The sequence below is a fragment of the Kogia breviceps genome, chromosome 13 (genome assembly GCF_026419965.1).
Source record: "Kogia breviceps isolate mKogBre1 chromosome 13, mKogBre1 haplotype 1, whole genome shotgun sequence".
Taxonomy (NCBI): Eukaryota; Metazoa; Chordata; class Mammalia; order Artiodactyla; family Physeteridae; genus Kogia; species Kogia breviceps.
In genome coordinates, this window is record NC_081322.1 from 59,920,257 (window position 1) to 59,937,426 (window position 17,170).

A 17,170-nucleotide genomic window follows, 5' to 3' on the forward strand; every position below is an offset into this window, starting at 1 on the left:
GAAGCAGAGAAAGATGAAGACAGGTCACAGATGATCAAAACCTGTGCCAGCGAGACTGGCCAGAAGTGAGACCTCAGGAATGAAGCAGCCCGGGTTCTCAACAGGTATGAATGAAGGAAACCAAAACACCCCCCAGGGCAGGTCACCTGAGGGGAAAGGAACTGGGGAGTGTGAGCACCTTCTTAAGATGCTCAAAATGTTTCCAAGCAATGTTCAGACCAGAGGCAGAACCACAGGCCACAAATGTGCAGCTCCTGGACATTAAGTCTTTCAAAAGTGGGCATGTTGACTTAAGTGCAAGGTCATACCCTAATCGGAAGGATTTAAGAAAATGTGAAGCGTGGTGTCTTTTAAAAACTAATGCACCCTTGAAAGTGTTAACTTGGACTGGAATTGCTTAGCACTCAAAATAAACATCTCTTTAAGTAGTATTTTATTACAGAATTTCAATAAAGAATTAAAGTATCGATGTGTAAAGATAGAAGGCATTGATATTCATTCAAATCCTAGAGACAGGATGATTTTCTAATACCTACCTCTACTAAATCAAAACAATTTTTAATAGTTTCAGCCATCCCAGAGATCAATTCTGATAAAATATTTGGCATGCTATTAAGTGACTAGGTGTTGAAATCCTACTTACTTTTCCTTTTCTTTCACAGAAGGAAGATATGGACTGTGCATATCAAAAATCAGTGTCTCTAGGAAGTTGAGGGTTTGGGACAGTCCTCTTGGACACTCAATCCCAAATACATGGAAGGCAGCTATGAGAGTGGCCAAGGCTGTAATGCAGTCATCCACCTTTGTGAGTCTCTCCTTTTCTAAATACAAAGAAAATTCACAGACATCCATGTTGAAAGGGTTCTTAACTTCTAACACGGGTGTGGACACTTGCACCTGAAAAAAAAAAAAAAGATTACAGTCGTCACCACCCCATGATGTGTAAACTAGCTAAATAATACAAGATGCCTCAATCTAACCATGATATTACAATATATGAGCTTGTTGCAATTTAGCATATTTGTAAATATGACAAAACATAACTTCAAAATAGGCCACCATCCTGCTTCAAATAAATAATCATATAAAGATACGAAATCTCAAACCAGTGATCATTGAAATACCACATACCTTCTCATTCACAATGACAAAAAGGCTGGGATCCTCCCTGAAAACATCTGGTAGGAGTAAACAGGTGGCTGTCATCTTCATATCTGTCAAAGCAAACAGACTCACAGTCCAAGTAAAACTAAGCTCTTACCAATTGTTAAGTAAAGCCAGTATCAAAACGTGGCTTTTTTTTGCTTACCTTCTACAGAGAACAAGCTAGCCTTCTTAGATCAGTGTTTCCCTACCATTTTTTAAACCAACATCCCCTTCTAATAAACATTCAAGATCTCCTGTTCTGCCCTCCAGATCATTGCCAGGAGAAGATAAGAGTTCTGTACTCTCTGTGCCTCAGCCAGGGTGATTTCATTGTACTTCACCTTGTGGCTTGTAAATTACCTTGTGTATGAAATTAACAGGTTACTAGTTTCCTAAATATAATTTTACAATATCAAGTGTACTTTTAAAATCTACACCTCAATTCCTCCTAGTTGAGAAATTCTTTTTTCTTCCCCACATGTTGTTTCACTGAATTCTACAAAGCATAGCTTTCCTAATTATCCTGAATTACACAGATAACTGAGACCAGATCACCCTATCCCTTAGGTTTACTAACGTTTCAACATGTCTTCATCTGTATGCTGTTTCATTTTTTCTTGCAATGCAATATTGATTGGATTGTCCACCAAAGAAAAAGAAGCCAGTATGTTTTCTGAATAGGATTCCAAAATATGCCTTGTTTTCTTATAAATATCTGTTCTTGTAAGAAGTTGGAATTCTCTGAACAGCTGAAAAAAGAAAAAGATCACAAGAAAAGCTAATGTATAGAATGTAAGGAAGTAAATTACTCTTTAGAATTATATTAAGCTCTGAATGTTAGTTTATATACTAGATATTTGATTAGCTTTAGTGGAGAAGTATAAAGACTTAGGAAGGAGGAGGAGAAAAGAATGAAAGCCTGAAGTGAACTGTCAGATTTCAGGAAGCAAACCTTTAAAAAATTCCTGACCATGGTATCCTAAAGGGAAAAGAGCTTTAGAAACTCTGTACGATCAGACAGAAATAAAGGGTGAAAAACAAAATGAGTCTAGGAGATTTGACTACAAGGTGAAGGCAAAACCAGTTTACCTGTATGGAAACCCCTTTACTCAAAACCACCTTTTTTGCCACTTGCCTAAGTTCTTCCCTTCGGAGAAGTCCATCACCCCTGTCCCCCTCCCAACTTTTCTGACAGAATGGCATTATAAGACTGTTCATCACCCACACTAGTAGGAATTATGTAATTATCACTTTCCTTAAAACACTGTAAGGAACAGGTATATACTACCCACTGGGTCTCATCATTTCTTGAGTATTTTGGCGGATCATAAATTGCCCAACGATTAGGTCCAAAAGTTAAGGTATTGGAAAGCTGGAATTCACATTCTCATAAAGACATAGCGGCTCTTCTATCAGGCAACACTCAGTGGACGACTAATTTAGATTAATACCCTACAAAGAACCTCTCTCAGCAGGGAGATGTGAAGTGAAGCATGAGGAAGGTAAATATTGTCCACTTTCTTGGGCGCACAGCTTAGGAATTCTTTTAACCTTTTTAAAAAGAAACTAAATTCAAGTTGACCTTAAAGTTGCAGAAAGAGGAAACAGAGCTCGCAACTTCCCCCAAGGCTAACATTTCTGATCCATTTGAAAGTAAGCTGTAGATATGATGCCCTCTTACCCCTTAATTCTTCATTGCGTATTATTATTCCTTGTACTTAGCTAGAAGTACAAGGATGCTCTCCTATATAACTACAGCATAACCATCAAAATCAGGAAAATCTAATCCATTCAAACTTGCCAGCTGTTGCAGTCATGCTCTTTATAAATCCAGAACCTAATCCAGGAACATGTGAGATTTACATATCATGTTTCTTTAGTCTCCTTCAAGCTGAAGCAGCATCTTGGTTTTCTTAAATTCCCTGACATTTTTGAAAAGTAGAGGCCAATTACTTAGCAGAACACCCTTCATTCTAGGTTTGTATGATGTTTCTTCATGATTTATGACTTATGGCAAGAATGTTGGCACTTCTCCATCAGAAGGTGGTAACTGGTGCCATTATTGAAGATACTAACTTATCACTCGGTGAAGATGGAATCTGACAGGTTAATTAATATATATGTTATTAATTAACATATAGTTGTAAGTGTTTTAAGGGGGATTTCCCTTGAGTTGATGTAAATATATTGTTTTTCCTGTCTTTCAGCCATAAGATTTCACATTCTTGCCTGAATCAAGTATTATTATTGAATATGATAGTTGCCAAATGGTGATTTTCTAATTCCATAATTCTTTCTAAATTTATTGGCTTTCTACTCTATGGTGTAGCTTTCTCTTCTCCTACATTAATTTATTCATTTATTTGTATCACTACAGAATAATAAATTCCTCTTTACTCAAATGATCATAACTCTAATCCTTTTATTATTTATATTAATGCTCACATTGTCCAGATTTGGCCAGTAGGAGTTGACCCCTGAATTCTCTTGACATAGCCTCTTGGTCTGTGAGCACTTCCTTAGTTTCTGGCACTACACAATATTTCAGGCTCATCTTGTATTTTTTCTGCCTCAGCCTTGGAATCAGCTATTTCTCCAAAAGCCCCGGGTTCCTTTTAATGGAGAATGATATTTTAAAACGAAGATTTTCAGCCCTTGATGTGCTCATTGCTTCACTGGTGTTCTAGGATTTCTTACAGAACAAAGCTAGGAAATACATATTTGTATATACGTGCACACATACAGACATACATCTATCTGTTTAAACATCTATATATAAGTATAAAAACCATGAGTTCACACTGATACCTTCAATTCCAACCCAACAACACAGGCCTTATTCCAACCTCCCTGCTTCCCATACATCCTCTCTCAACAGCAAAAACCTGGCTCCCATTATCCTGGATGTATTGATATTTACTTATTTGCCCAAATCTTCCCCAAACGTCATGTAGCCAAACCCCCAGCCACGAATGGTCAGTCACAGAATAGCCCCACTCTCTACAACCCCAGGTTTTGTCCCAAAGGTTATTAACCTTAATCCGTTTTCCTTGTCTATTCAGTTTGGATCATTCCTATCTTCTAGTTCACATACCCTTAGTTTGCATTTCCCAATAAGCATTTCCCTATCCAATGACGTTTTCATTTCAGATAAATGTTCTTTTCAGTTCTCAATTTCAATTTGGTTCTTTTAAAATATATATTCCATTCTCTGCTAAGATGTCCCACCGTGATGCTGCATGGAATTCACTGGTTTTACCGTGTTCCCACCATCCTGAAGCAGCGGGCTTGATAGAACGGTGAAATGGCCTTTAGAAGACTTTGTTACAGCACCAGTTAGGTAGCAGTTCCTTGTAGGGATGGGGAAAGGTTCTCCAGGAGCTGTATATGCGCTGAGTCCGAGCCCAATACATGGTGCTGTTTCTCTCGTAGCCAGAATTCACAGGTCCAGGAATCCAGGGCTGGAAAATGGAGTGGTACCACTATTACCCCTAGTGACCACTACTAGGGAGTCTGGTTTAAACTGTGTTCCTTTCAAGGGTGTTAACTTTTGTTCTGGCAGGCCATTCCATTTCTGGTTGATCCTCTGGTTCTTTTTGTTTGTTTGAATGCGTTTATTTCAGTTTGTTTTGGCTTTTGTCCTTAGTTCTAGGCAATGGCCCCAACTCAAATCAAGGACATAAAGTATGGACTTTCTGGAGTCTCAGATGTACCCCCAAGACTCTCAGAAAGGTCTTCCCACTCTGAATGGGCCAGAATTCTTATTTTTCAACACCGTGTCGCCTCTGCTTTCAGGTTGCCCTCCTGTGGCAGCCTCTCTTCGTAGCTTCGTGGGGTCTTGTCCTGTGCAGTCAAGCTCTCAGCCGAAGACCTCTGGGGGATCCCTCCGTGGACTTCTACCCCTCATCTTTCCTCTAGTACCTTCTCTCGCAAATACCAGCTACTTCCATCATTCCCAAACTCCCACGTCTAACTGTTCAACTCTGTGAGACCACCATTCTGCTGGGCTTTCACCTTTTTGTGCCATGATCTAGAAAGTAACCCCAAGGAAGAAAACTGAGGCACATCCTGTATGTTCCCCTTTCATCAAGATCACAGTCCTACAGATACGGAGAACAAACTAGTGGTTGCCAGAGGGAAGGGGGTGGGGAATGGGTGAAATACATGAAGGGGACCAAGAGGTAAAAAATTACTAGTTATAAAAGAAATAAGTCACAGGGATGTAAGGGACAACACAGGAAATGTAGTCAATATAATTGTACTAACTTTCTATAATGCATAATCTATAAAAATATCGAATCGCTGTGTTGTACACCTGAAACTAACGTAATGTTGTAAGTCAACTATAATTCAATTAATTTATTAAAAATAATCCATTTCATAAAAAAACAAACAAACAAAAGAGCAGAGTCCTGCGACGCCTACTCTCCAATGCCTGGAAGCAGTTGCCTCATAGATATTTTTCCCAGTTTTATCCACGTTAATGATGGGAAGGTAGATCCAGGACCAGTTTCTCCATCGTGGCCAAAACCAAAACTCAGATTCTTTTGTTTTCCTTCGAAACTTTATTTTATTAGCTGGTGATTCTTAGGCACTTCACTTAAGTTTTAAACAATGATCGTTGAAATAGTTTCTCAGTAAGGTGAAAACTATAGCATTTCCAAGGATTTACTGGAAATGTGAGGAATTATTTAAATTTGTGTTTGGTATTTTCCCCTCCTCAACTTTTCTTACTTGTCTTGTGCCACATCCACTAGGTCCCAGTAACAAATTCCTCGTTGATAATATTCTAGTCTCATGAAGTACATTTTAAAAGTTTAAATTTTTAAATTTTCTGTTGAGAGAAAGTTTTTTGAGGGGAGGACGTTGATGAGTACAGGTGGTAATTGAGGGTCCTGGGACCAGCTTCCCACACTGGCTGCTTCTCTTCAACCAACCTGCGTCCACAAGCTCCGTAAGCGCCAAGTGTTTTCACATTGGTAGTAGAAACAAACAGGGGATGGGGGAGGTCGGAAGCAGAGGCAGCTGTCCTACTAGAGGGATGGTTTGTTAACCGGGTATTTGTAAGCAACGTCAAACTTGCTTTTATTTTCAGAAGCGCCACAAGGATTTTATGAAATGTTAATCCCAGCGAACTACCCAAGGCTGAGTTAGGGACGTACTTCCTGAAGAAGCCTAAAATATTTAATCCTTTTGTTTACAAAAATAAATAGGGCAACTTTATTCAGTAAGTACAGCCATTGCCAAAACTATACCCCAATCCACACTTTGAATATAAAGGGTGAAATACCTGAGGGAATAGGAAGAAAAGACTTACAGATGCCACAATGGGAGACTTAAACAAAGCAGGAGAGATACAGCCTTAGGTCTGAAATGTCTCTACTCTTCATTAGAGCTATAATGAACCCCAGATTTACTATCAACTATAGTTCTTTGAAAGGCCACTGAACCATAGCTCATCTGTTTTAATCACTAAAACTTTGTAGGCTGCAGTCCAGTGAAAACCTCAAAGGTTGCAACATCAGTGACCAGAGCAGCCTTACCAACCACTATTGTAAGTGGGGAATGGGGGAAATACATGAAGGGGACCAAGAGTCCCCTTGGTTTGTGTCCCCCACCAAATTCATATGTTGAAACCTAGCAGTGTGATGGTATTAGGAGACGAGGTCTTTGGAAGGTGCTTAGGTCATGAGGGCACAGTCCTCATAAATGGGGTTAGTGCCCTTATACAAAAGCCCCCAGAACGCTAGCTTGCCCTTAAGCCACATGAAGTTACAGCTAAGAAGCACCATCCATGAACCAGAAAGTGGACTCTCATCAGACACTAAATCTGAAGGTACCTTGACCTTGAACTTCCCCAACTCCAGAACTGGGAGAAATAAATTTCAATTGTTTATAAGCTACTCAGTTGATGGTATTTTTGTTTATAGCAGCTAGATTGGACTACGACACCAACCATCTACTAACTCATCCAGCATTCAAAAAAATCAATACTTCATTTGTATTTTACACACAGTACTCTGCTAGGTACTTTGGGAACTACTATAATGTTCAGAACATGCTCCTTACATTTAAAGAGTTTACAGATTATCAGTTTAACAGTTTTTCGCTTTAAAAGTATATTTTGTACGTTTGTCAATCTGGCATACTCTTCTAACAGCTAGAGGCTATCGTATATTACTGTTCCTAGAAACCCAAAGATTAAGGAGAAAGCAAGCAATAAATAAGGTAGGGTTGCTGAGAAAAAATTAAATAAAATAATCCATGTAAAGCACTGAGAACATAGCTGCTATGTAGCACTCATGTTTTCTATAGACATTATTATTAAAATAAAGCATGTAGGCAAATTATTATTTCAGTTTCTTTTGGAAGAAGAAAAGCATGTAAAACTTTTCAATTCCAGTTTGGTTGATTGCACCTACAGAATTCCTCCATGAAATGTATTCTCAGATAAAAACATTGAAGAGTCTTTCATTATACACTACAGCCAAAATTACACTAAAATTGTAATAGGGCCCTTTAATGGCCACCTTAAATAAACTAAATGGCAGGGTGTCTGATTTACCCATAAACTTTGTATGTTTTAAGACCACTTTATGAAATGATTTGGGATCATAAAGGAAATAGATTTTGAGTAATGGTGCGTGCTAACAGTTATCTCATAAACTATCCTGATGGTCTAAACGCATGCAAAGGGAAAATGTTTCCCATTGTCAAAATACCCCGAAGTAGTGGGGCCCCTGCCTCCACAATGTGTCCAGTGATGGAGAACTCTTCAAAGCTGAAGTCAGCCAGCGTGTGTTATCAGAATACGATTCCAGAACTTTTTACCAAATGGTCCTAGTTGTACCCCCTTGGGCCTCGCGCATTCTCCTGAGATTCATAACCACCATCTCGCTGCATAGTCCTGTTACCACTCCAAGAGGAAAGAGACAAAAATCCATTTGGACATTATCATCAGACTGTTATAAGCAAGTAAAAATACCTGATAGGGGCACTTCAGGAAAGGAAACATTTTAAGAATGTCCTTGAGAGGGGTTCTGCTGCCGATCAACTTTCTTCTTATTTCCAAAGTCTGGTTCATCCTCTTATCAATTTCACTCCAGTCCTTTTCTGTTTTCACATATTCTTGCTGGAACCAGTTAATATGTTCATCTACCTCATAATCTAAACAAACAGCTTCCTTCTGCAAAATATTTTCAAAATATTAATATGTTCCATGTTTCAAGTGGCAGTTTAATGCTTCATGAAAACCTGAATTATGGGCTGTTACGGCACACTCACGATTCACTCATGTGGTGAGCACTACTATGTAGCATTATGCTCGGCTTTGAACGTGATTAACAAATGTCATTGACGCTGTGAACAAATCAAACAGTTAATTACTGACTCTGGAATTATAATATGTTCTCTTTTTTAAAAAATTTATTTATTCATTTATTTAATTTTTGGCTGCATTGGGTCTTTGCTGCTGCACAAGGGTTTTCTCTAGTTGCTGAGAGCAGGTGCTACTCTTTGTTGCGGTGGGCGGGCTTCTCACTGCGGTGGCTTCCCTTGTTGCGGAGCACTGGCTTTTAGGTGCGCGGGCTTCAGTAGTTGTGATACATGGGCTTCAGTAGTTGTGGCTCGCGGGCTCTAGAGCACAGGCTCAGTAGTTGTGGCGCACGGGCTTAGTTGCTCCGCGGCATGTGGGATCTTCCCGGACCAAGGCTCTAACCCGTGTCCCCTGCATTGGCAGGTGGATTCTTAACCATTGCACCACCAGGGAAGTCCCATAATCTGTTCTCTTGACAGATCTAAGAGTTATTTCATTTCCTACATGCCTTTTTACGTGGAAACCTAGATTATCCAGAATGTTCACACTGAATAGAAATGTCATTTATTCCTATGCATTTAAATTTTAGAAGGCAAAATATTAAGAAGAGATAAAAGGTTTTAAATTAAGGTTTTTTTTTATTGTTATTGTTTGTATTTTTCCTTCTTAAGTGCTTTTTTAGGGCTGCAGTACCATGCCATATAATCCAAATTCAAAATAATTATGGTGGGTATTTTGTGATGCTGAATCATGAAGCTGTCAATTATATTCGCTATGCATTTGGGTACTTTGGATGGGGTGGGGTGGCTATAAGTACCTCACATATTCTCATTAAAAATCTAAGGTAGGGGGCTTCCCTGGTGGCGCAGTGGTTGAGAATCCGCCTGTCAATGCAGGGGACACGGGTTCGTGCCCCGGTCTGGGAAGATCCCACATGCCGCGGAGCGGCTGGGCCCGTGAGCCATGGCCGCTGAGCCTGCGTGTCCGGAGCCTGTGCTCCGCAACGGGAGAGGCCACAACAGTGAGGCCCGCATACCACACACAAAAAAAATCTAAGGTAGGGATGCCCCTAGTGGCGCAGTGGTTAAGAATCTGCCTGCCAGTGCAGGGAACATGGGTTAGAGCCCTGGTCCGGGAAGATCCCACATGCCACAGAGCTACTAAGCCTGTGCACTACAGCTACTGAGCCTGCACTCTAGAGCCTGCGAGCCGCAACTACTGAAGCCCGTGCACCTAGAGCCCGTGCTCCACAACTAGAGAAGCCACCGCAATGAGAAGCCCACGAACTGCAATGAAGAGTAGCCCCAGCTCGCCGCGACTAGAGAAAGCCCACGTGCAGCAATACCCAACGCAGCCAAAAATAAATAAATAAATAAATTTATTTTTTAAAAAAATCTAAGGTAATCAACAGGCTTTGAGGAGACAAGGAAAAAAATCTTTCTAGAAAAGTTAGTTGAGTGGACACTTGGCTGAACTACACTTGAATCAACAAGTTGACAAACTGTCTAGCTGACCAGAATGTGAGCAGATGTTACCTGTAAAAGATGGAAAAATGGTAAAGAGCTTAAAAGGCTCTTGTATCAAGACTTTTACAAGCATTTTAGGAAAGTGTCAGGTAGATCCACTATCTGTGAACATAGGATGATTAGCAAGACATAGACCAAGTGAGCAAATTCCTAGAAAAATATAACATACAGACTAAAAAGAAATTCCTAGAACCTTATATAAATTTAATTAGAAGACAAACGTCTTTCCACAAAGAAAATACCAAGACCTGAAGTTCTCACAGACAAATTCTACTAAACTTTCAAAATAGAGGGCATACCAAATTTATGCAAATTTTTTCAAGGAGTCAAAAAAATTATATGAAGAATTCCAACCCATTCTATGAAGGCTCTATGTCTATGACATTGATTCCCAAACCTGAAAGAACTGTATGAGAGAGGATAATTACAGGTCAATCTCATTCATGAACAAAGTTGCAAATATTAGGAACAAGGAACAACTAACTTGGATTTATCCCAGAAATGCAACAAGGGTTTGACATTAATAACTGGTCATGCTCCCTGCTAACTATGGTGTTCCCCAGAGAGTGTCATTTAACCCTCTAATTCCTCTAAGGGGGTATATTTATCTCAGTTATCCGGTCTAAAAGCCACTAGCCACATACGGCTATGGAGCACTTGAACTGTGGCTAGACCAAATTAAGACGTATGCTGGAAACACTGTATTTCAAAGACTTAGTATGCAAAAAAAGAATGTAAAACATCTCATTAACAATTTTTCATAATGATTACATGTTGAAATGATAATATTGCGTTAAGTAAACTATATTCTTAATGTTATAATTCCACCTGCTTCTTTTTATGTTTTTTAATGTGGCTACTAGGAAATCTTAAATTATATCTGTGGTTTATATTATATTTCTATTGAACAGTGCTGTGTTAGATGCTAGAGTTTTCTTCATACCAAATTCCAGTCATCCCTGTTTCCACTTCTATTGTCATCAGATTGACTTTGGAAACGATGTTTCCCTGTGTAACTTGAACAGTGTCTTTCCTTAACATTCAGTCACATGTCTTAGTCAATCAGCAGGGAAACTGCTTTGACTTTGCCCCGTGTTTCCAAGTGCACAGCTGACTTGTAAAACTTCACAGTATTAGCAAATGTGCCACCTGCTGATGGCAGTAATTGCATTATGTCCAGAATGCAATTAACTGTCAACATTTTTCTTCAACTTTTGCTTCTTGTTCAGTTTTGCACCATGAGAGAAACATCTGTGGAAAAGGCTATAAAAATGATTAGTGTTTATACAATAAATCATTATGTCAGGTGCAGTAAGAAACAAACAGTAAATGCCCTAAAAGAAATTAAAAGAAACCTAGTATATGTCCTTAGCATTGACTAAGCAATTCTTGCATGACTTTCAATTCCATTGTATTTGTAAGCCAAAGAAAGCTAACACGCTAAACTGCTTCATGCCTTCCAAAGTCACTGGATACATATATACCCAATAAGTAGGAAAAGAAATGTTTTAAGAGAGAAATGAATTACAGTAGCCCCCTACTTATCTGCCGGGGATATGTTCCAAGAGCCCCACTGGAAGCCTGAAACCACAGATGGTACTGAACCTTATATATACTATGTTTTTCCCTTAATACGTACCTATGATAAAGTTTAATTTATAAATTAGGCACAGTAAGAGATTAACAACAATAACTAATAATAAAATAGAACAATTATAACAATACACTGTAATAAAAGTTATGTGAATGTGGTCTCTCTCTCAAGTTAAAACTTATAGATTGCTTATTTCTAGAAATTTCCATTTAATATTTTCAGAACACAGTCGACTGAGGGTAACTGAAACCCCAGAAAGTGAAACTGTGGATGTTGGGGGGACTACTGTATAAGTATAGTGTTAGTAATTTAACACCTGGCAGTTTATTTATTTATCTATTTATTTAACAAAAGTCTGGAGGACTTTGGATGCAAGGACACCCCACAATCACTTATTAAATCCCTGTGTTCCTGTCCTAGATATAGAATAAGTTGAAATAAAAAACATAAATTAACCTCTCTACAGAAACTGCTGCAACATTCCCAATATATGTTTGATAAGATATTTCACATCAGAATCGGGCAAAATATTGTGTTTTCTTCATGTTTCAGACTTGCAGAAAAGTCCATAATACTCCATCACTTGATGAAGCCTGCCCTGAAACAGGAGAATCACTGAGATGTGGATCTAAAGCCTGACGTGCTGTACTTGGAGCCGCTGGTATTACTTAGGATAGGCAAAATGCTGCTGCTCTATCTAACAACCCCCAAACGTTAGAGCAACAGACGTTTATCACTCATGTGACATGTCCCTCTCGGGGCCCAGCTCCTCATCCTCTTCACCCAAGAAACTGGCTCCACCATCTAGAATATCAGTCATCACTGCAAAAGAAAGGGGAAAGATGGGGCACTGCATACTGGATCTTGAATGCGCTTGACATTTCTTCTCACATTCCATTGATCAGTCAGTCTCATGGCCACATCTCACTTTAAGGGAGTGGAGATGTACAAACATGCTGATTGTCCGGAGGAGGCGAGCTGATTAAATTGGTGAGCAGCAATCATATCCACACTCATCCACCTCTGGGTTTCTTATTATGTGAGAGCATAGCTTTCCTTATAGTTTTAGCCAACTTCAGACAGGGTTTTCTGGTAGCTATAGCCAAAACCATAATAATTGAACACTGGAACACCCAATTCTCAAACCAGAAATCAATTCCCTAAATGAATTCTATGTCTAGCAATACATCCTTCAAATACGAAGGAGAGATTTAAGACATTCCCAGGTAAATAAAAAGTGAGAGAATTGACCACTAGCAGATCTGCCCTACCAGAAATACTAAAGATGGTCTTTCAAGCTAAAATGGAAGAACATTGATTGTAACTCAAATCCACATGAAAAAACAGAGCAGTGGTAAAGGTCACTACATAGGTAAGTATAAAAGACAGTATCAATGTATTTTCAGGTTGTAACTCTTTCTTTCTCCCATCTTGTTTTAAAAACAATTGCAAGAAGCAAGAGTTATAAATTCTGTGTTGATGGGCATACAGTGTATAAAAGGAAGTCAAGTGTAGTTATACAGGGGCAAAGTTTTTATATGCTGTTATAATTAAGTGGATATTAATCCAAACTAGATTATTATAAATCAAGATGTTAGTTGTAATCCCCAGGGCAACCACTAAGGAAATAACTATGAATGTTTATTTACTAAAAGAACAAAAGGGAAATTAAATTAATACACTAGAAAATATTTACTTAAAACAAAATAAGGCAGTAATTAAGGAATAAAGTAACAAGAAAAAGATGACATATAGAAAACAAATAGCAGACATAAATCCTAACTAGGTAACTGACAAAATGGACTGTAAAAAAATGATCCAAATATATACTGTCTACTAGAGACACACTTTAAATTCAAAACCATAAGTAGATTGAAAGTAAAAAGATGGGAAAAGATATACCAGTAAGCAGTAACCAAAAGAGAGACAGAATAGCTATACTAATATGAAACAAAATAAATTTTAAGACAAAAATTGTTCCTAGAGACAAAGGAAGATATTTTATAATGGGAAGAGGGCCAATCCATTAGGAAGATATAACAATTATAAACTTATATACACCTAGCAACAGCATCTCCAAAAATCACGTGGCAAACACTGACAGAATGGAAGGGAGAAAGAGACAATTCAGTAATAATAGTAGCTGGAGATTTTAATATGTCACTTTCAATAATGAATAGAGCCACTAAACAGATGGTAAACAAGGAATTGGAAGACTAGAGTGACTGCTACTCCTGGAGAAGACAACATGGATTGTAAGAACTTGGAGCTGGATGTAATAAATCATGCATAAAATGAAAACCTCCAAGAAGATGATGTCAAAAGAAATTTTGAAGAAACTGATTGATAGGATTAAATTACTTACTTAAAACTCTTTAAAAAAAAACAAAATGTAGACTACATTAACTGATAAAGATAAAATAATCTGTGCACTTTAAGATCACATTAATAGCTTTCAAACTGAGAGAACTTCATTGCAATTAGGAAAAAAAAAAAGAGAGAGAGAAAAGCAAAAGCCCCTGTGGAAAATTCAAAGTCCTTCCTGTACTGCTTCAAGAAACCAAAATAAATGTTCACCAAATATCCATTTCAGAGTTAATCTACTCCATAAAGACAGAGGAGAATCTTTTCAAAGTGGATGAAAAGATCAGGCATAAATGTGAAGGACTGGACACATGAAAGCTTCAAGCCAGGTTTTTAATCAGAAAAATTTGAAAGAAGCAATGACTATTATTAAAGTCAGCTTATATCCCAAGGGTGAAAAGTTTATGGTAATAAGTCAAAGCCTCTACTGGCTGAAAGAAACCTCAATAACTTAAGAAAAGAAAATGCGCGCATTAGTCAAAAAGCACTAAAGACGGGTTTAAGCATTTCAAATTATGTTTACATCCTGATGTTTCAAATGGGGCATGGGGTGGGGAGGGATAAATTAGGAGTTAGCAGAGGCCCAAAGGGACCACCAAAGAATCCTCTGGATGAAGAGATTTCCGAGAAATGATGTGCATCAGGCTGGGTAAGTGTGAAGATCGGGGTCCAGTGCCCTATGTCAACCAGTTGCCATCCCCACCCCACCCCAGGGTCAGGATAACAGGAGCAGGATGCCTCCATAGGCCACCTCCATCCTGTCACAACAGGCTCTCCACAAGAGCAAGACAGAGCTTATCCTGGTGTTCCGTGCACTGGCAGATGCTCGGAGCCTCCCTTTGGTCCTACCCTCCCAACTGAGCTCAGCACCCCTAGGCCAGGCTCTAGTTCTCTTATGAGAAGGCAGGTGCTACAAAGGAGTCCCAGGGTGGGTTCTTGAGACAAGGACCCGCTGTCCTTCCCCTTACTCCAGAAAATGAGGGTGAACCACCCCAGAAATGTCGGTACACTAAGTGCTAAGTGATACTAAGTAATAAACACTAAGTAATCAAATGTAATGTGACAATGGCATAAGAGTAGATTGAGAGACCAGTGGAATAAGGGACAGTGCCCAGAACATACCCAAGTCTTTTGGGGGAACTTAACATACAATAAAAGTACCACCATAAACAAATAAAAAAAGGATGGATTGTTTAGTAATTGGTGTTGTAAGAGCAACTCACCCTATGGATATCCTTACTTAATAGCATATACAAAGACAGACTCCAGATGACTTAAAGATCTAAACATGAAAATGCAAACTATAAACTTAATAAGAGAAAGAGTAGGAGAATATCTTTGTGACTTAGGGCATGGGAAGGACTGCTTCCTACAAATTAACAAGAAAAAGATGCCAACCCATTAAAAACTGGGCAATGGATCTAAAGAGGTAATTTTCTAAAAGAAGAAACTCAAAAGTCTAACAAACACATGAAGAGATGCTCAGACTCATTAGTTATCAAGGGAAATGCAAATCACAGGAATCAGATTGCACTTTGTACCTATTATACTTGGCAAAACTCACAAGGCTGGCTAGTGCCAAGCAATGGCAGGAAGACAGGGATATGCAGTATTATGGGAGTGAGACTAACAAAATCATTCTAGAAAGTAATTGGTCAGATTAACTACATGCATGCCCTCTGCCCCATCAGTTCCACTTCTTGGTGGACAAGCCAAAGGAATAACACACAGGTGAGCCCATAACCAGACAGGTATAATGGCGTCCTCTGCAGTACAATCCGTTGAGGAGCTTGAGGCAAGGGTTTGTAATAATCGTTACAATCATGGGCTAGAAATATACATAGTAACATGAATGAGTTTTAAAGAGTGTCAGTGAAAAAGTGAAACACGAATGAGGTATAGAATACCATTTTCACTGGGTCAAATATGTATAAACCCAAAATCATAGTACACATTTTAGACCACCTTACAAACAAAAAGATACAGATGAAACACAATAGAAGGATTGCCCAAGAGCAGAGGTGGGGAAGAGGGCAGAGAAGAACGAGCACAAAAAGAAGTGAAGAGAACAAGAGAAAGGCCTGGCACAGAACAATGACAATAATGTGCCATGAGGTGAGGAGTTTGATTCACTCAACTTTAACACCTCAGGTTTTGCACACAAAATAATACAGTACAAAGTTAATTCCACTACTCTGCATGCAGCTTGATACAATTCCTGTAAGCTTTTAAAACCAGTGTGTCTTCATCATTTAAACAGAATAATGTTGTCAGCAACTTAAGAAATTACTCAGTTAAGATACAAATGAACTTATTAACAAGACAGAAATAGACTCACAGATATAGAAAACAAATTTATGGTTACCAAAGGGGAAAGGGGGTGGGGGAGGGATAAATCAGGAGTTTAAGATTAACATATACACACTACTATATATAAAACAGGTAAACAAGGACCTACTGTATAGCACAGGGAACTATATTCAATAGCTTGTAATAAACTATAATGGAAAATAATCTGAAAAAGAACATATATATATGTGTATATATATATATAAATATATATAAAACAATCATTATGCTGTACACCTGAAACACTGTAAATCAACTATACTTCAATAAAGAAGAAATTACTCAGTTAATTCTGTTTTGAGAATCTAATTAGGTCTCCATTTATAAATACTAGAAGAAGTATAATAAAAGGCAATTAAGCAAAGGAAACAGATTTATCAATTCACAGGGCTACAAGTTGCTTGGACCTAAAGGTAAAAAGTCAGACGCATAAGAAGCCATGTCACTTATGTTGCATTTGACAGCATGAGTTACAAGCAGCAGTGACATGAGGTCGTGAGGTTGGCAAAGGATTTTTAAACATTGCATTTAAAACCAGTATTTTGTAGGACTGATCTGGAAACAGTCTGGTATTCTGACAAGTATAGCCAACTGCATACCATGGTTATAAGTTTTTTTAAGAGCAGAATATGAGGAACCCAGGCATTTTTAAAACTCACGGGTGGATGCTTTGATGCTGCTGAAGCTTTGGGTTTTGTAGCGTAGTTTAAGCAGTGCCACGCTGACCTTGGAGATTGAGGGAGGAGGAGGGTTGGGGACAAAAGGTCTGTGACCTAGGCTCAAACTCACACAAATTCTGCAGCTGCTTGGTTATCTGCAGAAGCCCACGTGACAGGACTAAGAAACACAGTGTCCTTCGTTGAGGCGTCTACCATC

General features: G+C 38.6%; 1 protein-coding gene across 1 annotated transcript in view; it reads right to left on the minus strand.

Moving 5' to 3' along the window:
- Window positions 1–612: 612 nt before the first annotated feature.
- The window catches only part of SAMD3 (sterile alpha motif domain containing 3), a 47,022-nt gene continuing 30,464 nt past the window's right edge, over window positions 613–17,170 (minus strand). Inside the window, 4 exon segments of the mRNA XM_067010744.1 lie at window positions 613–897; window positions 1,132–1,214; window positions 1,724–1,895; window positions 8,132–8,332. Coding sequence (XP_066866845.1) covers window positions 613–897; window positions 1,132–1,214; window positions 1,724–1,895; window positions 8,132–8,332 — 741 coding nt within the window.